Genomic DNA, 25,700 nt, shown 5'->3' on the forward strand with positions numbered 1-25,700 from the left:
AAATACTAGAATATACAAAATTTCAAAAATAATATACTTTAAAAATACAAAATACATAATCCATAAAAGATTGATACATTTTCATAAATTAAAATTTTATGCATGACAAAAAACTATACACACAGTAAAAAAATCAGTCTTTGCAACACATGCGACAAACAAAAGGCTAATTTCCCTAATAAAGAGCTCCTGGAAATCAATTAAAAAAAAAAGAAGAACAGCAGCCACCCAGTAACCTAATGAGCAAAGGATGTAAACATGTAGTTCATAGAAAAGGAACTAGACTGACTTTTAGCCTTATATTGGCAAAGATCAAAAATTTTCATATACTATCTTAGCAAGAGTGTGGGGGAAATGGCTCTCATACCCTGCTTGTAGTCCAAAGTACAAATTAATCTGATCCTTATCGAAGATAATTCTACATAGCTCTGACCCAGCAAATCCACTGCACTGTATTTATGCCACAGTTATACTCAAATATGTGCATTGATATGTCTGTATACAAGAATAGTTTTTACCAAAATTTGCTCATTTGCCATGATTCAGTAGAAGTTAGGCACTCCAGACAAGCTAAGTCCAGGGGCATTAAGTTGGATCTAAACCAAAAACTGACCAGAAATAAGGCTTAAGGAAGAAAATTGGAAACTACCTAACCATCCATTAATAGGGAAGTGGTTAAGAATATTATGATATATCCATATATGGTTGTTGCTAAGAAGAATGAATCAGCTTTCTTTTGATGTGGAACCCATTCAAGGCATATTATCGAATGAAAAAGAACAAGGTACAAAACAGTCCATAGAGAAACTATCATTTGTAGGGAACAAGGAAGAGAAAGAGACTTTTTGTTGTCCGTTCTTTTATCCCTTTAGAATTCATGCAAACCGAATCCCTTTATTATCTATTCATTTGCCCCATTTCAACTGTGAATTAAAAAAACTGTTAAAACTCCAATAATTCATAGTATTTTTTTTAATGTTCAGTAGAGAAAAGGTGCACATCAGTTTTAATAAGAGTCCTAGAGGATACTGAAAGTTCCTCCCAGCTAACTGGGAACCCTCCGTGAGGAGATCTCTATAATGACCCTTCCCTGAGGGAGTGAAACTCTGGGAAACAGATCTTGTTACTTGTTGGTATTGGTGGCCGGTGGACGGAGGGAGGGGTTAACTGAATTGTCTGGATGAGAAGAAACAGGGATTCAGGCAATGGAGGTGGCAGAAACCATGTGCTTCCCAGTCTAGGATTTTGTTTTCAGTAAACCAGAAGACAAAGGAAATCGAGAGCCAAGGAAGGGCAAGAACAGCCAATCCCCACCAGAAAATTTGTCTCTTGCGTCAGGGAAACCACTGACAGAGTTCTCAGAGAGAGAAAGACCTGTTAGGGTGCCTGTTAATAAATGACCCACCAAAACCTGGGACCTTTTGATGTTTTAGAGCCTCAGGGGGGGAACATGAACAAGACTCCAGAGAAGAAAATCCCGAGCTTTGCTGGCTGCCACAGAACAATCCAGTGTTCCTCAGTGGGAGCCAGGGCTTATCCTGTCCGCCATAACATCTTGTACTAGAGCTTGTTCTCCTACTGCCAGTCTGCAAATGTGGGTCAACTTCTGTTTGGCCAACGGCTTCCACCATATTGTTTTATTTGGCTTTGGGGGGTGGCAGGGGAAGTAGGTTTGTTCGGCTGTGGAAGCTCTGATTCGTTTTTGTAAATCTTTACTGACTACATTTGAGAGAAAAGCCTGATCAGGTGATTTGACTTACTTTTGCTAAAACTCCTACAGCATTAGGATTGAAGACACTGTGACTGACTGGGGGACAGACCGAAACAGACAGACAGTCCAATTCAAATTTTAGAAGCCACACATACTATTTGGATTTTGCCTATAAACTGTTCATGAAGCAGGGGTCTTTTTCTTAGGGAGGGGGACAGGGGTTGCTTGGTTTTTGGTGTGCTTGGTAAGTGCTTTTTTAGTTGTTTTTATCTTGATTGCCGTGTCATTTACATGCCATAAAATTCTATTATAATGATTGTAGTACATTCATACGGTTGTACAACCATCACCGCAATCCAGTTGTAAAACACTTGGCATCACCCAAAAAAGTTTCCTCATACCCCATCTGTGGTCAGTCCTGGCTCCCAGCCCCAGCCCACCACTTGGTCCGCCTTCTGTCTCCAGGTTTGCCTTTTCTGGAAGTTTCCTATGGATGGACTCATATAGTATGTCATCTTGTGCCTCTGGATCTGAGGTCCCTCTGTGTCTTCACGTGTATCCATAGCACATTCCTTCTTACTGCCAAGTGGCATCCCCTTGTGCATGAGGCCCACATTTTTAGCCCTTCACCAGTCGAGGGACCCCCCTGGAACCTTTCTGGTCCAGAGCTGTTATAAGCAACGCTGTTGTGAATATTCTCATGTGTGTTCTATTTTGGTTTGTTTGGGGCAGGTCCTGGGGCCAGCTCCCGAGGTGTGTCCCACAAAGTTCACAAAACAAAGACAGACTTTCTTAAGGTTTTCAGTCCTCCAGCTTCCCAAGGGCCACACGTGTGGGTTCGTGTTTGTCTTGCCCTGCTGGCAGCTTCGGCACTGCTGGGAAGGACCATGCCTCTACCGTGCTTTCCATTTCCCACTGACCTGATAGCAATGCTCTTTGCTGGTTTGGGCTCGCTGTGGATTTTTAGATCCCCTATCACCTTTTTTTCTAGTGTGTACAAGGTTAATGCAAAAGGAAAAATAAACTAGTGCTAATCACCCTGTGATAAATCTGTTTAGGCACTCTTATCTTTCTATTCCTCCTCCATAGTTCCTCACCTTTTTTCTTTAAGGACACAGTAAACTGTATACCTGGGGCGGTGGGGGGGGGGGGCAGAGTAGGAGTTACGGGTTACGGTTTAATGGGTACAGAGTTGCAGTTGTATCAGATGAAGAGAGTCCTGTAGATTGGTGGTGACAGTGGTTTTTCCTGTCAGTGGAAGTGTGATAAAAGAGAGGGAGAAATAATGCAATCAGAGATGGGTCAATGTGGCCCCTTGAAGAAGCTCTAGAAAATATTTTGACCAAGCACTTTCTAAGTTCAGAAGTAAAAGGAGCTGGGGCAGTGGAAAGAGAAGTATTTCTTTCACTTACCTGAGCGCAAGTTTTCTGCATGAACAAGGAATGGCCTCCGTGTTTCCAGTGTTTTCGTACTGAGGACTATAAATATGTCCCCTCCCCAACACGTACACACCTACCTGTTTCTTCCCTTAGTACGATGCTGTCCGAATCAACCAACTCTATGAACAAGCCAGGTGGGCCATCCTCTTGGAAGAAATTGACTGCACGGAAGAAGAAATGTTGATCTTTGCAGCACTGCAGGTATGGGTACTCCAGTACCTTCTCTCTGCAAGAAAACAAAGCAAATTCGTTTTCTTAAAGTTTCCTTTTCTTCCTGCTGTTTCTTTTCTTTGAAGAAAGAACTGGGACACCTGGGTGGCTCAGTGGGTTAAGCCGCTGCCTTCAGCTCAGGTCATGATCTCAGGGTCCTGGGATCAAATCCCACATCGGGCGCTCTGCTCAATGGAGAGCCTGCTTCCCTTCCTCTCTCTCTGCCTGCCTCTCTTGTGATTTCTCTCTGTCAAATAAATAAATAAAATCTTAAAAAAAAAAAAACAAAACTGAAAGTGAGGGGAATCTATTTCAATTTAAAATATTCCTCATAACCCGCACATGCGCCCATCTTCTATAAGGCGTTAGTCTTGTAATTTTTATCTCATCCCTACTACAAGCTGAACCAGTGATGGAGAGGAACCAAGTTTGAACATGCTAAGCATCCTTCTCAAAATAATTCAGATGAAAATGTCATTTTCCCTTCAGAGGAGGGAGACCTCCTTCCAGGAGACGTTCAGAAGAGATTGTCTTCAAAAAGAGGAAAGTGCTGAGGGATGCATGTGTGTTTATAACGTTTCTGAAACTTCTGTTTATATCGTAGTATCACATTAGCAAACTGTCACTGTCGGCTGACACACAGGATTTTGCAAATGAGTCTGAGGTCGACGAAGTAGAAGCGGCACTCTCTAATTTGGAAGTGACCCTAGAAGGTGGAAAAGCAGACAACGCTTTGGTATGAACTTTTCGGGTAACTCAGAACCATGGCTGCGTTCTCATGGGCTAACACATCTAAATGAGCTCTTTTTTATGAGAAAGAAGAGAATCTTGTGTCTGGTAAAGAAAACATACTTGTCACAAGCTTAAAGCTAGCAAGACTTGACTGGCTTTTCTCAGGTCAGTTCTGGAAGGGACTATGAGATATGTTCTGTGCTGTTAAGGGCAGTACTTTTATATGTATTTCTTAGGGAGAAGCTGGGGAGTAGGAGGCAAAGACTGTCACCGCCAAGAGCTTTTCTTCACTGAGGCAGTCCCTCCCCTCAGGTGTGGAGAGAACCACCCAGTCTGTTGTACAGCTAGCTGTGAGAATGGAGAAGATGCCTCACAGATACAAAGCCTATTATCTACTGACCTAGTCATGCACTACAACTAAGGTTGACAGAGTTGAGGGCCTTTATTCTGGGACACTCGAAAAAGCTCCTAAACCCTTTTGACTTCAGGAAATAGACAAAAACCTTCCGGTGAGACATAGACATAGACATAGAGTAATACAACTATTTTATCATCTCCTTATCCATGAAACGTGGCCGAATGGCGGCTTTATAATGGGAATGCCTCTCCTGTTTGATTCACCTGCTGAGTGCCGCCCTTTTGTTTAACTAAGTACTTCAGTCATGGGAGTAATTATTAGTTTAATGCACACTGAATCAGAGAGGTGGATCTATTGTCATTGGATATAAATAGTCAGAGATTAAAATGAATCACTATATTCTTATGGATTTAATGCATGTTTCCCTGTAATTGATTTCCTTAAAATGGGAAGTTGGTATTATGCAAAAGCAAATACTTCACACAAACTAAATGCCAAGATTCTGTGGAGATTCAGAGCCCTGTCTCACGTTTATAGGAGACACAGGGCTCATTGAATTGGATTTCTCTTTTGTCGACTTCCTCCACTGAACAGGTAGACCGTGATCCTTCTCAGAATAAATGAAAAATTCCTTCCTCCCTCCCTCAATATTTTCATGTGATGCTAAACAATAGGCTTTTCATTTAGAAAGTAGGCACCCGCCTACACCGCAGAATGAACTCTGAACCACATTCCTTTTGAGAAGTTAATCAGTGAACTAGATGTAACTAGATTTACCCTCTCTGAGGTAAAATTTGTAAAATACTTTGTATATAAAAGTAGCATTATCTTGAATGGTAGTGCTTGGTCAGTTTTTCAAATCTCTTTTCACTTGTATGACCCATGACCCATACAGAAAAGTTGGGGAGGGGGGGAGAATGTACGACTTAACAAATTTGTATTATCATCCAAGTCACCACCCAGATCAAGAACTAGAACTTTGCCAGCCGCCGAGAAACCCCTGCCGTGCCCCTTCCCACCCACCCCCTCACCCACTCCCCATTCGCTGAGGTCACTACTAGAAATGTGGCTCATGTGACTGAGGAACTGAGTTTTTCATTTAGTTTAATTTTGATTAATTCACATTTTCATCACCCCATGTGGTGAGTGGCTACAGTATTGGATGGTGCAGATATAGAGGATCAACACCACCTAATTAACCACTTATGAAATGTTATCTGTTTTTCCTTAGGAGGACATTACTGATATCCCTAAACTTGCAGATCATCTCAAATTATTTAGGTAAGTCACCCTTAAAGGGAAAAAGGATTTCTCCTAACAAAGCCTCGCAGGTCAACAGTCCAGGAATTTAAACTGAACCCGCACTAGGCAAGTTCCTGGTTCAAAGGTGGAGCTTGAGCTTTGGCATCAGACAGACAATGGGCTGAATCCTGGCTCGACAACCTGTACTAACTGGGTTACCTTGGGCATTGTCATGTGCCTGAGCCTCAGTTTCCTGATCTATAAAATGGTGACATACCTCTTCTTGGGCTTATTGGGGGGATTGAAGAAGATAACATATATGAAGCATTGAGCATTGTCCCTGGCTCATAGTATGTGCTCAATAAATGGTGTAAACATGGCCGGTGTCTGCAACTAGTGAATGCCTGTGCTAGACTGGTCATCTGCAAGGCTCAGGACTGGGCATCATTTGAAGGTTCTTTCATGGTTGAAAAGTCAGTTGTCTCTAGAACTTTGGTCCTGGACTTACATAGAAGTAGTCACTTCGGTTTATCAACCTTTGCCTGTTACAGTGTTTCTGAGAAACTCCCCAGTCACCTCAGATCAATCTGAGACTTAAAAAGACAGAGGAGTTTTTTATTTCATGGAAAGAAATAAAACATTTGTGATGGTGCCAGGGTGTGTTAAGATGAAAAGAATAAGGCCCCTTTGAAGTTCTATCAATTACTCATGTCACTTTATGGTTCGTTGACTTTTCTTAACACACCGGCACTTCAGCAGGTCAGTTGGCTTAAAAAGAAACACGAGTTGTTTGGGGCACATATGATGCAAAGAAAGACTTAGAAAGAGTGAACTGCAAATCAGGTATAAGTAAGAAGCATCCAAAGGTAACGATTTTTATCACTGGGTTTCTATAAGTTGCTTTTTTTTTTTTAATGTGATCTCAAACAATGGGTGGCTCAGTCATTAAGTATCTGCCTTCAGCTCGGGTCATGATCCCAGGGTACAGGGATGGAGTCCCGCATTGGGCTCCCTGCTTGGCGGGAAGCCTGCTTCTCCCTCTCCCTCTCCTTTCTTGCTATGTCTCTCTGTATCAAATAAATACATAAAATCTTTAACAAAAAATTTTAAAAATAAAGGGGACACCCGGGTGGCTCAATCAGTTAACCAGCTGCCTTCGGCTCAGGTCGTGATCCCAGGGTCCTGGGATCAAGCCCCGCATTGGGCTCCATGCTGCCTCTCCCTCTCCCTCTGCTTGCCGCTCTGCCTACCTGTGCCATCTATCTCTCTGTCAAATAAAGAAATAAATAAAATATTTTTATAAAATAAAAAATAAATAAACCAGAAATGCCCATTTAAAAAAATTAAGTCAATTTCATTAATTCTTATTAATTAATTAATTAAATTTAACTTGTGGCATACATGGTTGCAACCACAAATACATAGTCAGAGCTACAGTAGTAATTTGAATCCACGAATACATCTTTATAATTTTTAATAATCATTCTCTGAAGAAAGTAAGTTTCCATATTCTCTGTCTAGAGCAAATGCAGCTCTTCACAACCCAAATGATGACCTTTCCCTTCCTCTAGATGTTTTCAGTGAAGGAGAGAACATTCGGGGTTAAGCCCTCCATCCATTTCACTTTAAGGTGATTGCTTTGCTCAAATACACAAAATTGTCTTCTGTTTCACAGCAGTCACTTTATCTACCAAAGGTCTAAAGAGGTTGACTTTAATAGATACTATAGTTCATGGAAGGGAGAAATGAAGGAGGAAGAAAAGGAAGAAGGAAGCAAAGAAGAAAGGAGACAGGAAGGCGGGAAGGAGCCTGGAGAGTGGAGCTCCACTCCTCCCACTTCTTAGCGTGTGTGACCCTTAAAGACCCTTCATTTCCTTGGGCTTCCTTTCCTTATCAGTAGAAGAGCATTGAGCTGGTCCTGTGAACCATCTTTAATCGTTTTGGGTTTTTTTTTTTAACAGTGAAGCTCTTTTTTTTCCTAAAAAAATCTATTGACCCCACTATATAAACAGTGGACTTCGGTTTCCAGCAACTTATCTAAACGCATCTGATCTAATGCAGACTTCAGTCTTGCTCTAAATATGCATGAGTGCAGGATAAAGTGAAAATAAAAGCATTGTGACTACAAGGTTGAGGTGAGACGGGAAGGTCCAGCTTGCAGGCGATGGGGAGGGAATCCGATTCTACAAATGAAGCCTCCTCGCACAGAGGGATTTGGGCCAAGACCTAGATTCTCATGGTTTGGGACTGGGATTTTAATCCCTGGGAGAGACAGGAGATGACCCTGTAGGCCTGTTGTAAGGTACTGACACCAGCCTGAAGCCCGTGCCTAATGGCAGAGACTTGCACAGGTTTGGCCGGGGGTAGTAAAGCTGTCCATCTGCCCCAGGAAGCAGGGAGGAAGTTCTTTCCGGGGGGGAGGGAGGGGTTCTGTATGGGGAAAAGAAAAGTCTCTCTGAAGAAACTGGAGTCAAACCCTATGCCCCACATGGATGTAGATCTAAATTTAAATGTCTTATATGAGAAGTGAATTCTGAAAAAATAAATAAATAAAATAGAAACGGCCCAAGACCACAAAACCCATGAAGCCCAAGCAAATGTAATTACAAAAATACCTGGAGGGAAATAACCACAATCTAGCACGCATGGGCCTTCTAGAGGAAATAGTAACCCCCTAAAAACTGACCTCCTGATAAAAACTACTAACCACGTGAGCTCATGAACCACCATAAAGGAAAGACAGCAGACCCAGCAAACAAGAAGATTAGCAGTTTCAGTAAGTTTAGGTAATAGAACAATCTGGAAAAACAATAAAATGAATATGTTTAGAATCCTTAAGGAAACTAACAGATAAAAATCCTCATGAAAGAGAAGACGCAATATTGAAAAAGATCCAGATAGAAATTCTAAAAATGAAAATTTTAGTCATAGGAATTTAAAATTGAATAGGTACACTGAATGTCAAGTTTAAAAGCACAGTTAAGGGGCACCTGAGTGGCTCAGCAGGTTAAGTCTCTGACTCCTGATTTCAGCTCAAGTCATCATCTCAGGGTTATGAGATCGAGCCCTGTGTTAGGCTCCACACTGAGCATGGAGCCTGCTTAATTCTCTCTCTCTCTCTCTGCCTTCCCCTCCGCCCACTACTCACACACATGTGCACTCTCTCTCTAAAAAATAATAATAATATAATAATTAAGAGAAATAATAAAAATAAAAACACAGTTGAATAGAGAACACAGATAGGTAGAAATGGAAAATGTTATAGGTAGAATGAGAATTTTCAATATATACCTACTAGGAGTTCTAGAAGAATATATGGGAAAGAGGCAAGTATTCAAAACAGAAAGCTTAAGAGTGTGCCATAATTGTTGAAGCCAAAAATCCTTACGTTTTCAGGAATCATAAATCCCAATCAAAATAAATCACTATAAATGCACATCTTAGCAAGACCAATAATTGATAAGAGAAAGTCTTTAAATCAGAGAGAAAAGAGATTTCCTAGCAAGGAAAAACAGTTAAGTGGGCAGCAGACTTCTTGTTGGCTAGAAAATCTCTTGAAAGTGCTAAGAGAAAATAATAGTCAATCTAGAACTTCCTGCCCAACCAGACTTTCAATATTCTACTTTATGCAAACTGCTAAGTACAGATCAGACAAGTTATAATCCTACTGCTAAGTTACATCCTTAATAAAAATTATTTATGTCCAAACTGTAAGGTGTGACCACTGTTGCAGAGATTACTTTGGAATAAATAAAATGGCTCCTCTAGAGGATTACAGAGAGAGGAGCACATATAAAATTCATTCATTGCCTCATTCATAGACAAGTTACTGTAGGCGAGTAGGCAAGTTACTGGACCAAAGAAGTTCCAGGCTGACTTACACAATGTCTATGGGAGATTCTTGATAAATACAAGATACCTAAAATAAAGTAGAATCTTCATAATATTTCATAAAGAGGGAGTGACCATTAAAATCTTTGGTCCCACTAAGACACCCTGGTCATCACATGGAAAAATACCTCTAAGAGGAGTCATGCACTCTTGTTTTTTCTTTTTTTTTTTTCTTTTTAAAGATTTTATTTATTTATTTCAAGTAGGCAGAGAGGCAGGCAGAGAGAGAGGAGGAAGCAGGCTCCCTGCTGAGCAGAGAACTCGATGCGGGGCTTGATCCCAGGACCCTGGGATCATGACCCAAGCCGAAGGCAGAGGCTTTAACCCACTGAGCCACCCAGGCGCCCCCACTCTTGTTTTTTCAAAAGAATGTGTTCCGAATTTATGACCTCTCTGTGATGACAAGTGGCCATCCGTGGTCAGCCTGCAGATGCTTTCAAAATAATGAACACACTTCACCTCTCCTTTAAGAAAAAGATGACTATGAAATGAGTGAGAACGCAATTGGTATTCAAAAGAGATTAGTGCTGTGAAGAGAGCATTTTGGAAAGCACTTACTTGGAAATGTTTCCGTTTCACAGTGTTGCCAATAATGATACCGCCTATTAAAACAATATTCTCTTGCCCTAAATTTTGATCACATCTCTCAGGTAAGCTGAGAGTTTGTTCAAAATGGGAGAACTGTGAAAAAGAAAACCGGAAGCTCAAAACAGCATCACTTAGATCCCGTCTCCAAACTAGGGCTTAACACCTAACCTAGTTGCAATTTCAGCTTCCCCCAGAAATGAGTCCTAACCAATCAGAAGGGAATTTTCTGATTAGCACCAGTGAGGTCATCTGTCACATGGGCCCTCCATCTCCCAAAAGATGAGGTAATCACCTAATAAGACCTCTTGCCCTTCCCCACAAGAAAGGTGGCCTTGCCTGGGATGGTCCTTTCTTTTACTATTAACTTCCTCACCCCCCCTTCCTTCCTATAGCAACCTTCCATTTTTGTACCCCTCCCCATAGCTTCTCTCTACTTGCCAGGTGGGATGCTGCCCAATTTATGAATCACTTAATAAAGCCAGTTAGAATAAAACCAATTTTTAGTTTAAAAAATAATAAAACAATGTTATCTGCACACCTTTAAAACTTGGAAACAGAGTTTCAAACTCTTTAAAAGTCATCTAAATGAAGTTATAGTGTGTTTGAAACCCACTTACTAAATATATAAAAATGCAGCCTCTTCTGATTAATTTGCATACGTGAGTGATTGAGATCAGAGAAGATGGAACTCAGTAGCTTTGTTGTAACAGAAACCTTCAAAATGAGGTAGATGGCATTCTACCTTGGACACTGTGATTTAGTGAGCATAGCCAATAGTGTATTTCCTCAACTGGGATTTATGTCACTGAGTAACCACCTCCCTTTTTGAAACAAATTGAACTTTCCATGTTCATTTTTAATTTATTTGTATAGGATTATAATGTATATATATTACAAATATTACACATAAAGAATTCTAAATATGTTAAGGGATGGGTATTTATTATATTCACCTAACATTTATTGGTAACTTTATATATTAAAATATCAAAAATATTTTAAAGATTGGGTGTATCCAGTTTTAGTTTGGAGATTACTGGCCTAGACTCGCATTTCTCAAACTTGGAAATCACCAGGAAAGCTTACTTAAAATGCAGAACCCTGGGCCCTAACCTGGACCTGCTGACTACAAAGTCTCTGGGATTAGGACCCATGCTCAGGTACCTTTAACAAGCTCCCTTAATTCCCCATAATTCTGATGAACACCAGAGTGTGAGATTCATTATTCTAGAAAATAAAGTCCAGTGCCTTAGCCGAACATGTGAAGTCCGACCCTGGCCCCAAACTATCTTGCCATTCCTGTCTCCATCATCCCTCACCTGTGGAAATGCTGTAGCTACAGAAGAGCTCTCCCCGCCCCCATTTCCACTGCTCAGCACAGTGCCCAGCCAGGAGGAGGTAGGAGTTCAAAAACTGTTTGACCCAACTCTGGTTCACAAGGGGCCAGCTCTGACTCACCTCTATGTTTGGCACGTGCAGTTGACGCCTTCTGAAATTCTCTTCCCTTTCCTCCAATCAAAGTCTTTTTTTTTTTTTAAGATTTTATTTATTTATTTGACAGACAGAGGGCTCAAGTAGGCAGAGAGGCAGGCAGAGAGGGGGAAGCAGGCTCCCTGCTGAGCAGAGAGTCGGAGGAAGGGCTCTACCCAAGCCCAAGGCAGAGACTTTCACCCACTGAGCCACCCACACGCCCCTCCTCCAACCAAAGTCTTATCCATCCTTCGTTCTTTGTTTACGTGCTGTGTCCCCTGTAACTCCTCATGCTGCACATCCTCATTAGGTGACTTCGCATATTTTATCTCTTCATGAGCCCTCTTGACCCTATGGGTTCCTTGAGGATGACTGCTGCATTCTGTGGGTATCATGCTCCAGCCAGCCACCTTCTCCACTTCTTCCCCAGCCCTATCCCCAGCCTCTGGACCATGGAACAGGAGCAGTAATCATTAGCCTTGGGAATGAATGGAAATAGACTGAAAGATGAGCTAAACTGGGAGACGGTAGCAGAGGGAATCTGTCCATACTCTTGGAGTCTAGTTAGAATGGAGACACAGAGTTTCAGTCTTAATTCTGAATGAAATATATAAATGCCTAGGACTAAACTAAGACCTTACTATCTTTTGGTTATAGGCTTGGCTTTAGATTCTATTTTGAAAATATTATTAATTTTGGAGAATCTGATTCTAAATACACTTCTTGGAATTACAACTACAACTTTGAACATGGCAAATATTATTTAAATAAATATAAATGTAAAATAATGGCAAATAATTATTTTAATGCAGCGGTTTTCTAAATCTTGGAAATGTTAACTGCCTATAATGTTTTCCAATTTTATTTTATACTTTTTATGTAGTACACCAATTTTTACCCACTGAGCCACCCAGGCGCCCCAGTACACCAATTTTTAAATGAACATCTTCTCCCTTATCCTTGTGTTAACGATAACACATTCTTTTTTTTTTTTTTTTTTTTACGATAACACATTCTTAGCTAAGGAAAATCCAGGACTGACATGTCAGAAAAGTTGCCCCAAATTATGTATATGTGGGGTTAACACCAGGCTTCCCCTCTTTCTACCATTCTTGAGTGCAGAAATCTACTGCGCTTTTTTTTTTTTTTAAGAAATCTACTGCTTTAGATAAGAGACCCTGACCCTACCCCCATGGCCAGCCAGCACTGTCCCATGGAACCATGGACAGTTCATATTACCTTTTCTCTGCCCAGCTGTACCCCCTTTCCTACTCCCCAGCTCTGTCTCACGTTTTCTATTTTGAATGACCCAACTGAGACCTGCCATTAGCCCTACCAACCTTGTCCAGCCCAAAGTGCAAAGTGTTCTGGCCCCCATATATCTCACTTTTGGGAATCTTATCCCTCAAAATGTTTTTTTAGTAACAATAAAGTCTGTATAGATTAGCTGTAGGTTTTTGTGATTTCCATGACTCACTGGGAATTCTATGGCAGTTTCTCTTTTTTTAAAAAAAAGATTTTATCTATTTATTTGAAAGACGGAGATCACAAGCAGGCAGAGAGGCAGGCAGAGAGAGAGAGGGGGAAGCAGTCTCCCTGCTGAGCAGAGAGCCCGATGTGGGGCTGGATCCCAGGACCCTGGGATCATGACCTGAGCCCAAGGCAGAGGCTTTAACCCACTGAGCCACCCAGGTGCCCTATGGCGGTTTCTCTTAAGGATCAAGAGAAAACTACAGAAAAATTTGCTTACTTTTAGATCTAGTGTTTATGCCTGATACCTTGAAAGCTGTGCCATCCATATGGATAGCTTTTTCAGATTCAAGAAGTATACTGAAATGACAGATGTCTCCAGATCCATAGATGTGTCTCTAATAATAATAATTTATTATCATTATGTTTATTTATGATATTACTTATATATTATTATTATTTATTGAGTTTTGCCAGGTCCTGTGATAAGCACCCTCAGAGATTACCTCTTCCCATTCTTGCAGAAGCCCCATGAACTGGAGGCTGGTACTGTCCCCATCACACAGAGGCCGGACATGCGACCCAGACAGAGGAAGTGTCTTCCTCAGGGTTACATGTCAGGCAGTAGCAAAGCTAAAGTGGTCAAAATCCTGAGATTCTGAAGTAACTACTACATCTATTAAAAACCCCATTTTTGGTTTTTCTAGAAATGAGTTAGCAATGTGAAATTTATTTTCAACAATACAGAGTGTGTTGTTTGAACAGGTTTCCAGAACATCTCTAGCCGTGTGAAATTTGCGACGTGTCCCTCCATTTCTGGATGGCTGTTATAATGCTTACTGTACTTCAATTTGCAGGCCTAAGAAGCTAATCTTAAAGGCTTTCAAACAATATTGGTTCATCTTTAAAGACACATCTATAGCCTACTTTAAAAATAAGGAACTTGAGCAAGGAGAACCAGTAGAAAAACTAAATCTTAGAGGTAAGGAAGTATTATATCTGGGTATGGCTTGTCATCACCCAACCTTGAAAGCCAAACTCTTCCCCCCTGAAGGAGGGGAGCCCCTCTATTTCACTGGTTAACCTGCCTGTAGCTCCTTTTCTCCAGGGAGCATGGGCCTGGAATGTGCAGCAATAAATGTGATTATTTCCGTTCTGTCCCTTCTTCCCCAGCATGTCCAAGTCTCTGAAGTGGTGACGGTTGGTGTCATTTGGTGTCATCCACATAGTACATGAGGGATTGTAGGGTTCTGAAAAGCTTCCTACATTCCAGAAGGGTTATGTTTAATTCAATGTCACTTTAGTTTCTGTTCTAATTTCTGAAAGTGGCCATGATTGTGCTGGTAACTCCATTAACTGAAATATTTAATTAACCGGGGCATTCAGTTCCTTTAGCATCGTGACAGTAAGAGAATTCCTTCTATGTGGGTTTATTTAAAAGTTCATATTCATAACTCCATGTTACAATGAATTAGCATAGCCAAATTGACCTGGAAAATGAATTCAATTGATGACATATTTAAGGAAATCATGACAGACTTTTTTTTGTTATCCATGTGAATTGTTCATGAGTTGTCTTTAGTTCCCCTTTAATTAATGTTGTCCGCTTGTCCTCGATTTTTCAGAGAAGAAGCAAATGCCAAGGGCTTATGTTCAAAGCGTTTCTTTTAGATGCCATCTGATTTACAGAACACATTTCTCAGAACTCAGTTCTGTTCCTGCCTTTTATCATTCAGGCTGTGAAGTTGTGCCAGACGTCAACGTAGCAGGAAGAAAATTTGGAATCAAGTTACTAATCCCTGTTGCCGATGGTATGAATGAAGTGTATCTGAGATGTGACCATGTAAGTAAATTCAAAAAAAAAAAAATGCTAAGTCCCTTTACGTTTCTTCAGCCTAAGGACTAACCAGCTGAGATGTTTTTTTCCTATCAGAGCACTCATCAGTCAGTTACTGCTTTGTAACAAACAACCACAAAATCAAACATCATATACCAATAAACATTTGCCTCTGAACCGAGGGCGAGTAGGCTAGGGCTCCAGTGATCCAGCCACACGTCCCCTGGACAGATCTGCTTCTAGCTGTAGGCCTGGCTAGGCTTGGCTCCTTGCTGGAAATGAAACTCCTTGTATTTATGCTGGAAGTGCCAGGCTGCCTGGGGAGGTTCTGCTCATAATGATGGCAGAAATGCAAGAGAGGAATTACAAACATGGCAGATGACCGAAAGCTCAGGCCGGCAGGTAGTACGCTGTTATTCCCACCCACATTCCGTTGGCTAAAGCATGTCCAAAGACAAGAGGTGGGAAATTACACTCTGTCTCTAATGAGACAGACTGTAAAATTCCATGGCAGGAAGTACGGATACCAGGAGGATGAAGACTGAGGTCAGTAATTCAGTGCACCACAGCGCCTATTGCTCTGAAGACTTCCAATCTCCAGCTGCATCCCCTCAGCTTCTAGAACCACGCCCCTTGGCTCCCTGAGGTAAAAAATGAACACAAACATTCAAGAGCAATAGAGACCACCACTGACTGGTTCAGAGCCCATCAGTGGACCTGATTCCTCCCTTGGGATCAGAATCTTTACTAAGGATAGGCCAGAGTAGACAGAATATGGGAAATCAGTTCATGATTTTTTTTCCCTCCTTTCCTTCTGTCACAGAGATCCGACATGATATGAAAATGGAAACAGGTATCAAGGAGGTCTGTCAGGTAGCTTGGGTTTTCACCTGTCTGTCTTCCATGGTGTACCTGTGTCCTGGGTTCATCTTTCAATGCAAAGTTCTCTGTGTGGAATGGGTCGCAACTGACATTCCTATTCTCTAGCCCCTTAGCATAGAGAAACTCCACACAGGACTCAAAACACCCAATTCCTGTTGGGTGTTAAAGTAGGTGATTGACAGCCACTCAGAACATGGGGCACTTCACCTCTTGCCTCGCCCAGTAGCTGACAGTTTTGTGTATTGTAGAGCTGAGAGCTCACGTCCTGGTCGGTTCCCAGCAGGGGGGCACTTTGCACTTGAATTTGTGTCTCAGCCCTCTGATGTTTGCTGCAGGAGAACCAGTATGCGCAATGGATGGCTGCCTGCATCCTGGCATCGAAGGGCAAAACCATGGCAGACAGCTCCTACCAGCCAGAGGTCCTCAACATCCTTTCATTTCTGAGGATGAAAAACCGGAACTCGGCATCTCAGGCGGCTTCCAATAATGAAACCATGGAAATGAACCCCGAATGTTTTGTGTCACCTCGGTGTGCAAAAAAACACAAGTCAAAGCAGGTACCGCCAATCTTGTTGGAGCAGACCGTTTGCAGTAAATGCTGTATTTTCTGAGATAAAACGAGGAATTAAAATAATTGAGGATATCAGCATGAAAAACTGGCTGATGGGGATTTTTGCCTATGGACTCGGTATTAGGTGATGTTAAGAAATTATTTTTCTGGGGCACCTGGGTGGCTCAGTGGGTTAAAGCCTCTGCCTTCGGCTCAGGTCATGATCCCAGGGTCCTGGGATCGAGCCCCACATTGGGCTCTCTGCTCCACGGGGAGCCTGCTTCCTCCTCTCTCTCTGCCTGCCTCTCTGCCTACTTGTGATTTCTCTCTGTCAAATAAATAAAATATTAAAAAAAAGAAAGAAATTATTTTTCCCTTTGGTAGAGCTGACTACTGCTAACTGAACATGGCAGTATTCCCAGATTTCATTAAAATCATTGAGTCCCCACAAGCTGAAAATTTAAATTATGCTTCCATGAGAGGGGGTTAAAAGTTATACAGAGGGGCGCCTGGGTGGCTCAGTGGGTTAAAGCCTCTGCCTTTGGCTCAGGTCATGATCTCAGGGTCTTGGGATCGAGCCCCGCATCAGGCCCTCTGCTCAGAGGGGAGCCTGCTTCCTCCTCTCTCTCTCTCTGCCTGCCTCTCTGCCTACTTGTGATCTCTATCTGTCAAATAAATAAATAAATAATCTTTAAAAAAAAAAAGTTATACAGATAAACTGATTCAAGAGAAACCATTGTCCACGGATACCATACAGAAGGAGGGAGCCAGAACCCTCCATCTCCATGAACCTTAGGGTTTATGTGTTGGCTGATGTGATTCCTTCTCCCCAATGAATTACAGAGAAGAACAGAGGATGAATGAATGGGAATTGTCTTTGTAGAGTTGTAGAGTTCCCTGGGGACCTGAGCTAAAAGGATGATCACAGAACAGTAAGGGTATGCTAAGGACGGTTCAATGTTTTCCACTTCTGCTCAGCTGGCAGCCCGGATTTTAGAAGCCCACCAGAACGTGGCCCAGATGTCGCTGGTCGAAGCCAAGCTGCGGTTCATCCAGGCGTGGCAGTCTCTGCCGGAATTTGGCCTCACCTACTACCTTGTCAGGTGATTACACTGTTCACCAGCCCCTCTCACTTCCTGTTTGTCTCCAAGTGCCTTTCTTGGAGCCCAGTTTATTCTCAGTCTAGAATGTAGAACTCTTTGTAATTTTAGAACACTGTCCTCTCAGGTGCCTGGTGGCTCAGTCAGTTAAGGATCTGCCTTTGGCTCAGATCATGATCCCATGGTCCTAGGATCCAGCCCCACATGGGGCTTCCCAAAGGGAGGCTTCTTCTCCCTCTCCCTCTGCTCCTCCCTGCAGCTTGTGCGTGCTCTCGCTCTCTCTCTCTCTCAAATAAATAAATAATTTAGAAAGAAAAGAATACTGTCCTCTCACAAATGGCCTCCACACATTGTCGCTCATAACGATCTGCCACACCTTCTCTTCACAGTACTTACCCGGGCTCCCTGCTTCTCCCCTTGTCCCCCTGAGTTTTCAGGTTGGCTGCTAGAGTGATCCTTTTAAGACCTGTGTCGAACCACAGCAGGCATCTGCCCAGAACCATCTGAAGGCCTTCTGGCTCACTCGGCCTATAAGCCAAACCTTTAACAATGGCCCCATAAGACCTTAGCTCTGGGATTTCACATCCTCTGCCCCTCCCTCACTGTGCCCAACCACACTGGCCTCCTGGCAGGTTCATGAGCATGCCCCCCGCCCCCCGAAAAAAAAGAAAGCTGCTGCCTTGCACTGGTTGTGCCCTCTGCCCCCAGTACTCTTCCCCCGATACCCATGTGGCTCGTTCCCTGACAGACATCTTTAATCAAATGTCCTCGCTCACTGCAGTCTTCCCTGACTCCCTTTTCTTAAAATGGTAACCCCCTCATTGCCACTATTGCCTGTTCCCCTCCTATGCTTTATTTGCCTTCGTGATCTGACCTGCCATATCTTTTTCACTTATTCATAACCTGCTCGCCCCTAGAATACAAGCTCCAGAAGTGAGACATTGTCTATCCAGTTAGGTCGCTAATGTATTCCCTGTGCCTAGAAGGGTGCCTGGCAGACACAGTGGATTTTAAAATCATTGACTTGACCCTCTCTTACTTTGCTTCCCTCTGATGTCAATTTCACATAAAGGATGTCTGCAGGACAGCCTTAGTTCTCTCCATTCTTCATATTCTCTTCCTATCACAATAAAAATGCCCTTCTGTGGAAGAGTTAAACCCTCACTGTCCATTCTTCGGATATCATTTAGAAATGTTCCTGTTATCTTTAAGAAGTTGTGTATGAATGAACCTCATGTAGCAGTTGCTTCTTTTCATTCATAATTCATTTTTTTTTTTAGATTTAAAGGAAGCAAGAAAGATGATATTCTGGGAGTTTCATATAACAGGCTGATTAGAATCGATGCAGCCACCGGGATTCCAATTACAACATGGAGATTTACAAATATGAAACAGTGGAACGTAAACTGGGAAATCCGGCAGGTATAAAGTTTTCGGTGTATTCAGTGTCGAGGCTATAAATGCGTGTTCCATCCGAATTATAGATTACTCTGTTCATATATTTAGAACTCAGAAACCACAAGCATGTGCTAATTGTCTGCTAAACTAATCACGTGCAGGTCTGGGCAGTTTGCTAACAAGCACAGGCCAAATGGTCTTGGAATTAACACCACAAGTTTGCTTGGTCTCCATCGGACTTTCCATACAGACTCTATACTGCTGAGCAGTTCGATTAGTTTCCTTCCACTCAGCTTGGTTTATATAAGACACTGAAAAGTGCTTTGCAGAAATCGCCTGAGTTGGCATGGTCACCCAAAAGGAGTCCAAAGAGGCTTCACTGACTGGTTGCCTGGAGGTCTAACCGGTTGAGGACTCAGAGCCTCAACTGCCCACCTGGGGAGCATTCCAGTCCCCACAGGGATAGGCTGCCAGGGAAGCAAGTGAGGGGAGCAAGGACTACTGAGAAGAGCTTTGCCTCCTGAGTTAAGGAGCCCCCAAGCCCTCTGTCTCCCATCAATGGCACTTGCACCCGGGGAGCTAAGTCCAAGCCAAGGCTATAGCATGGGAAATTCTAGATCAAGTCAGAGGCACCTGAGCCTCCAGCTGATTTAAGACATTCTGATGTTGCTGATCTAGAATCCTTCCTTCCTCCTTCGTTCATTCTCCCAGTAGAAAGCCATCTATCTACCTTAGAGGGAGGGGAGGGGACTCCCACCTTTTTTTTTTTTTTTTTTTTTGAAGAACCATGGAATCCTCTCAGCAGGGCTGTTAACTCATTTATAGAATCACAGTTTGAGATTAGGTGACCTCTAAGGCAGTGGACCTAAAACCTTGCATATTAGGGTCACACGGAGCTTTAACACCCGGGCCCAGGCCACACCCTAGACCCCTCAAATCCCAGTCTCTAGGAGTGGGTGCCAGGCAGCAATTTTTAAAGGTCCACCGGTGATTCCAATGGGCAACCAGGGTTGAGAAGCAGGAAAATCTGTTTCTTCTAGAGTTTAGAGTTTACAGCTTTCAGCTGGAAAGCGGTGCAGGGCTGTTGGGGGTAGGAAAATTCAGGTGAGCCTTTTATTTCCATTCAAAAGTCTGCAAAGCACCCTGCCCCTTGACAGAGGGCGTGCTTAGGAAGTTCTTATATCTAAACAAGAGCGACCAAAAATACCTCTGCGCGTGGGTTAGAATGTTTTGCCTGCTGTACGGCATAATTGACACAAGAGGGCGCGCAGAGAGCAAAGACTTGTTTTCTGCAAGCGGTCAACCGAAGTGATGCTTGGGGTGGGGGTGGGGGTGGGTGTGTGTGTGTTGGTTGATTTTTTGTGTGTGGATTTTGGGGGACAGGAGAGGGAGGGAAATCAACTGCAAGTGACCTAAGCAGTCCTCAGCTCTGGGAGCCATCCCAAGGCAGTTTTTCCCTCATTTTCCTTGAAATGTTTAAGCTTACCTTAAAGCTCAGAGTTCAAGTTCACCTGTGCCTTCCTCTTCCAGGTGGCAATCGAATTTGATCAGAACGTCTCCATTGCGTTCACCTGCCTGAGTGCAGATTGCAAGATCGTGCATGAGTACATCGGTGGCTATATTTTCTTGTCTACTCGGTCTAAGGACCAGAATGAGACCCTTGACGAGGACCTGTTCCACAAGCTGACTGGCGGTCAGGAATGAAGCAAAACCGACCGGCCTACACACAGACGGTGAGCCAAGGATGCTCCTCCCTGAACAGATGGGGTCCTTGGCTCACACAGTGTGCACTGCAGCCTGACGGACAGCAAGTACTCACCACTGGTCTGTCAGATGAGGGCCTCATCTCATTCCAGATACCCTGCCCGGTACCACCTTTTCCTTACTTTCCTCTATCCTACCAGTGATGGAAGGGCCCTCAGTTGCCTTTTCTGCAAAATGGGTGGGTGGGAGACAGGCTAGAACTCAAAAGATTACTCGATGGCCCAGCCTGCAGCCACCGTTCTATGACTTGCAGACCCTGCAGGTCTATGGCTAGACGCCACCAATGTGCTTCTCCGCTTCGTTGCTAAGTCGGCAAAAGACAGAAAGGTCGAAAGCACAGGTGGCCAAGGACAGATCTTATTCCATAACTCAGGTATAAAAAGTAATTGGTCTTTCCTCACAGAACTGCTTTTAGCTCCCATCCTGTGAAAATGACTGAGGGGGTCCTCACATACACATAGACTTTTTCCCTATAGGTCAAGGCCTGGGGGTGAGGGAAGAGGTGGAGTTACCTGCTGCTGGTTGGTGACAAGGGGTCAGAGCAGTAGCCTTCAAGGTCATCAGCTCACAGTGACTTCTGCAGAGGTGACTACAGACCCATCTGGCCTTAGATATTGGCCCTCTCAAGTTATACCGTGAGTCCTATTCCATTCCTGGGAGGTCCCTCAGCCACCTTTATGCCTTTCTTGATGATGGAGTGACACAAAGGTACAGGGAAATCCATTCCTCAACCCAGCTGCAGGTCTCAGCTGCTGCTCCTCGGAGCGGAATAGGTCCAGTTCTCTCTCTTCTTAAGAAGCACCGCCCCACATCTGGGGTTACTGTGGGGTCTTCCTCCCAGCTGGTCAGGGAGAGAAGGACAAGCCCATTCTCAAAGACCACCAAGTTCAAGGGCGGACGGCTTCCCTGCTGGGTTCTGCATACATTTTGTAAATCAGAAGCTGATAACAGACACCTGTTTTCTGTGCTTTTCCCTCTTTCATCTCGGCCTCAAGCCATGGGCGTGAGCCCGGTAATCCCTGCCTCAGTAGTCATTTTCTGCTTTGGTTTGTCACCAATGAGACCAGTGGGTTTTGAGAAGGGAAGAATCGATATCCGGGGTAGAGGGAAATACCAGATGGTATTTAATTACGTTTTTATAAATGTTCTGCTGTCCAGGAAGGACCTGGGCTGCAAGGGTAAAGCAGCAGCTCCATTTCCATTTTGAAATTCTTTTACGATGCAAAACTCTGGGGGTCTGGCCACAGCTCAGATGCCCCAAATCGTCACCTGTCGCTTTCTTTTGAGAAACCAAGATCTTCCACCGCTCTGGGAGCCGCATTAGGACAGCCTGGTCTAGGGAACCCCGGCCCTGAGCTGGAAGCTGTCACTGGAAATTCCTCTTTCAGCCTCTCCTTAGAGGAGCAGGTTCATGAAAACCCTCCAGGCACCAGATGAACTTCGAGGCCTCGCTTAAACTTGGAGGCTGCTTAGGCACTTGGCAGGTCTGGTCCACATCATAAAGACCTTCGTTTGAAATGTTTGTATAGAAACTAGTGTTGAGCTTACTGTTCATCTCGGTGTTGGTCATTTGGGTTCGCCTCGGGCTCTACTATTTTAGAACCTAAGTCAGGTCTTTAAGAGAAAGTGAGGCCCTACATGAAAGTGATGCTCCTGGATGTCACACTTTACCTGTCTGCCGCCGGGGACAGCTCTGCCTCATTTCCCAAAGCTAGACCTTTGGTGGGACCCTCGTCCTTAGCTCTTCACGGTTGTCTGACAGTTCCATGAAAACACTCAAAGGAGTAGACTGGTTTTATCCAAACTTTCCGAGGAACGTTTCTTCCCTGAATACACCACCACGTCCCAAAGGAATAAGCAAATGGGACAAGAAAACCTTAAATGCTGCTATTCCAAAGAGCAACTTAAGGACTTTTTTTTTTTTTAACACTGGTTGCAAAAGGTCATCTGACTCCCTATGATGAAATTTTAAATTAATGTGTGCCTTCCAGCCTCCTATCCTTTCTTAGCTACACTAGATGGGGAAATCTGCATTTATTATTTTATAGGACTTTTTTAAATAAAAGTTTTATATGGATTTGAGTATGGTCTGGTCGTGTCCTCTCTACTCTGCTGTCTCTGAAAAGGTGAATATTTTCTCCCCCCCATGAAAAAGGAATGGGAACTTTCAGGTTTAGGGCATACTTACCCTCACAATTCCAAGATCTGAGCTCATTCTTCCCAGTGAGATGGACTTAGAAACCTCACTTAAATGCTGGCTTCAACTCCTTTCCCACTGACGGTCCCTAGATTTCCTGACATCATGAGCTGTTTTTTCCCAGGTCTACCTTTTGGAAAAAAGCACTGGAAATCAAAGAAATATCCAGAGGCAGGGGAGCATCAGAGGCCTCTGATTTGATGGACGAATGCCTAGGACAGTTCTTTGATTTAGTGGTAGAGCGTCTGTAACAGATAGTGATGTGCAGTTTATAGATGTCCCTTCACAATTCTCACATCAACCCACTGGGGGACAGGAAGGGCTTGCCTTCTCATTTCACAAAGGAGAAAACAGGCTCAGAAGGTGAACCACGTGCATAAGGTCACACCGCCAGGAAGCAGTAGAACCAGAATTCGAAGCCAGCTTTGTCTTACTAACGCTATCCAAAGGCACACATTGTTGGCATTTTGGGTTGTGTTGTGTCTTTCCAGCCTTTATACCATCTCGTGTACTGGTTTTTGTTTTTATGTTTTAAGATGACATCCAGTAAGTCATTCCATATTCATGGAAATTGGCTAATTCATGAGAGAGTCACTAAGCAAAAAAAAAAAAAAAAAAAAAAGTAGCTATTTAAGCTGGCTGAATGCAAAGTACGGGGCTATGATCCTGCCCAAAGGCAGCTTAAAACTTCTAATGTGGAACATGATACCTCCTCTTTTAAGACATTTTTTCCCCCACCTTCTCCCATTTCCTCCACCCTCCATCTTCCACATCTGGCAACCATCAATCTGTTCTATTTCTAGGACTTTCTTTTAGATTTCACATGTAAGTAAGATAATACAGTATTTGTCTTTTTCTGCCTAACTTACTTCACTTAGCATAATGCCCTCAAGGTCCGTCCACGTTGTTGCAAATGATAATTTCCCTCTTTATGGCTGAATAATATTCCACTAAGTACATACACATATATATTTTATCTTTATCCATTTACCCATCAATAGACATGTTTCCATATCTTGGCTATTATGAACAATGCTGCATTGAACATGGGGATACAGATATCTCTTCCAGACAGTGTTTGCATTAGCCTGGTCAAAAAGGAAACTGAAAGGGTACCTGGGTGACTCAGTCAGTCAAGATTCCAACTCTTGGTTTCAGCTCAGGTCATCATCTTAGGTTGTGGGATTGAGCCCCATGTTGGGTTCCATGCTCAGCATAGAATCTGCTTGGGATTCTCTCTCTCCCTCTGCCCCTCTTCTTGCCTTTCCCACTGTATGATCTCTAAAATAAATAAATCTTTAAAAAAAAAAAAAAAAGGAAGGGATGCCTGAGTGGCTCAGTTAGGTAAGTGTCTGCCTTCCACCCAGGTCATTAACGCCGGTGTCCTGGGATCAAGCCCAGGGTCAGGCTTCCTACTCAGTGGGGAGTCTTCTTCTCCTTCTCCCTCTGCCCCCCTCCACTTATGCTTGCTTGTTCTCTCTCTCTCAAATTAATAAAATCAAAAAGAAATAAAGGAGGGAAGGGAAGGAAGGAAGGAAGAAGGGAGGGAGGGAGAAAAGGGAACCTGGAACAGCAGTAGCAGAAGAAAAGCCAAGCCCCCATCTAAGAGTGTATGTCTCCTCATCGGTAGAACAAGGGTTTGGACTGTGTGGTCTCTTACAGCCCTTTGCACTCCAGCACTCTCTCGTTGAGGTCCCTCTTCCCCACAGTTGGGTTGAGGTACATCCCCACTCCTATGCACCATGCACATACTTTTCCTCCGAAACTCTGGCCTCACTCTGCCACCACTGGCCCATTATCTGAGTCAGGACACATAGTCCTAGAACTCGAATTTCTGAGCAGGTTAACTGGCCGCCATGACAGTTGAGACCCAGTGGCAAAACAGATACCAGGAGGCTAAATGGTTGTGCCAACCAGTGTGAGAGCAAATCAAATCTTACGTCTGCACCCCACCACCCACAAAGAATATTCTCAACAGTAACAGGGCTGTTATTACATGGCTTAAAGAATTAGAACACCATCGTGTATTAGGGACTCTTACATGTGCTTCCCATGAGTCCTTTCGATTCAACCTCTGGGTACGATGGGTGTTGTCAACTTCATTGCACAAATGAGGAAATGTGAAGTGGTTGCCAGTAAATGTTTAATGCTCTGTGTGTAAGGGTCGGCAATGGGAGACTTGGTTCACCAATTCTCCTGGTGTAAAAACTCCCACCATAGCCAGCGTGGCATCAGTGAACACAACTGGGAAGACATCCGAACACCCAGCCCTCTGCCAGGGACAAGCCAGCTCCAGGACACAGCAGATCTACTGTGGACGGAGAAGTCAAGCAGCTTGTCAAGGTCACCCAGCCAGAGTGTAGGAAGTCGGGATTCGAACCCAGACCCTTCTGACTTGAGCTGTGCTCTTCAGCACTGCTCCTAATAATTCCATGTGAATGGCAAGGCCTCTTGAGCCAAGAGCCCTAGACTATCTTTATTTCTGATAAAGAAACCTGGGCTGCTGAGGTGATTTCCACCCCCACAACCCTGCCAAAATATTGGGGCAAGGCCTACAGAACTCCAGAGACATTTTGTCCTTCATTTACCATATACCAGATTTCGTAAATCAAAATAGTGACAAATTCTACTAAAAAATCTTCAGACCCCAACTGCTGGCCCACTTGTCCAATATGACATTTGACTGAAAATCTGGGTCAGAGGTGGCACTCAGGAGGGTGGGAAAGAGTTCTGCCCTCTTTCCCAGCAGAGAAAATACCAACCCATGACCGGAGACAACCCCCTCTATCCCCACCCCCATGAACGGTGTTGGCGCGGGTCCTGCCATTGTGTATAAGTGATTAATGCCAATTCTGCCAGAG

At 43.5% G+C, this 25,700-nt stretch overlaps 1 protein-coding gene across 2 annotated transcripts in view; it reads left to right on the forward strand.

Moving 5' to 3' along the window:
- The window catches only part of FERMT1 (FERM domain containing kindlin 1), a 36,495-nt gene extending 13,827 nt beyond the window's left edge, over positions 1–22,668 (forward strand). For both annotated transcript variants that reach the window (XM_045981854.1, XM_045981855.1), the window contains 9 exons: positions 3,244–3,351; positions 3,965–4,096; positions 5,682–5,731; positions 13,969–14,093; positions 14,848–14,954; positions 16,166–16,387; positions 17,359–17,483; positions 18,761–18,902; positions 20,409–22,668. In XM_045981854.1, the coding sequence (XP_045837810.1) occupies positions 3,244–3,351; positions 3,965–4,096; positions 5,682–5,731; positions 13,969–14,093; positions 14,848–14,954; positions 16,166–16,387; positions 17,359–17,483; positions 18,761–18,902; positions 20,409–20,582 (1,185 nt within the window). In that variant the 3' untranslated portion in view covers positions 20,583–22,668. The remainder of the gene's footprint in view (positions 1–3,243; positions 3,352–3,964; positions 4,097–5,681; positions 5,732–13,968; positions 14,094–14,847; positions 14,955–16,165; positions 16,388–17,358; positions 17,484–18,760; positions 18,903–20,408) is intronic.
- The last annotated feature ends 3,032 nt before the right edge of the window (positions 22,669–25,700 follow it).

The sequence above is a fragment of the Meles meles genome, chromosome 16, assembly GCF_922984935.1.
Source record: "Meles meles chromosome 16, mMelMel3.1 paternal haplotype, whole genome shotgun sequence".
Classification (NCBI taxonomy): domain Eukaryota; kingdom Metazoa; phylum Chordata; class Mammalia; order Carnivora; family Mustelidae; genus Meles; species Meles meles.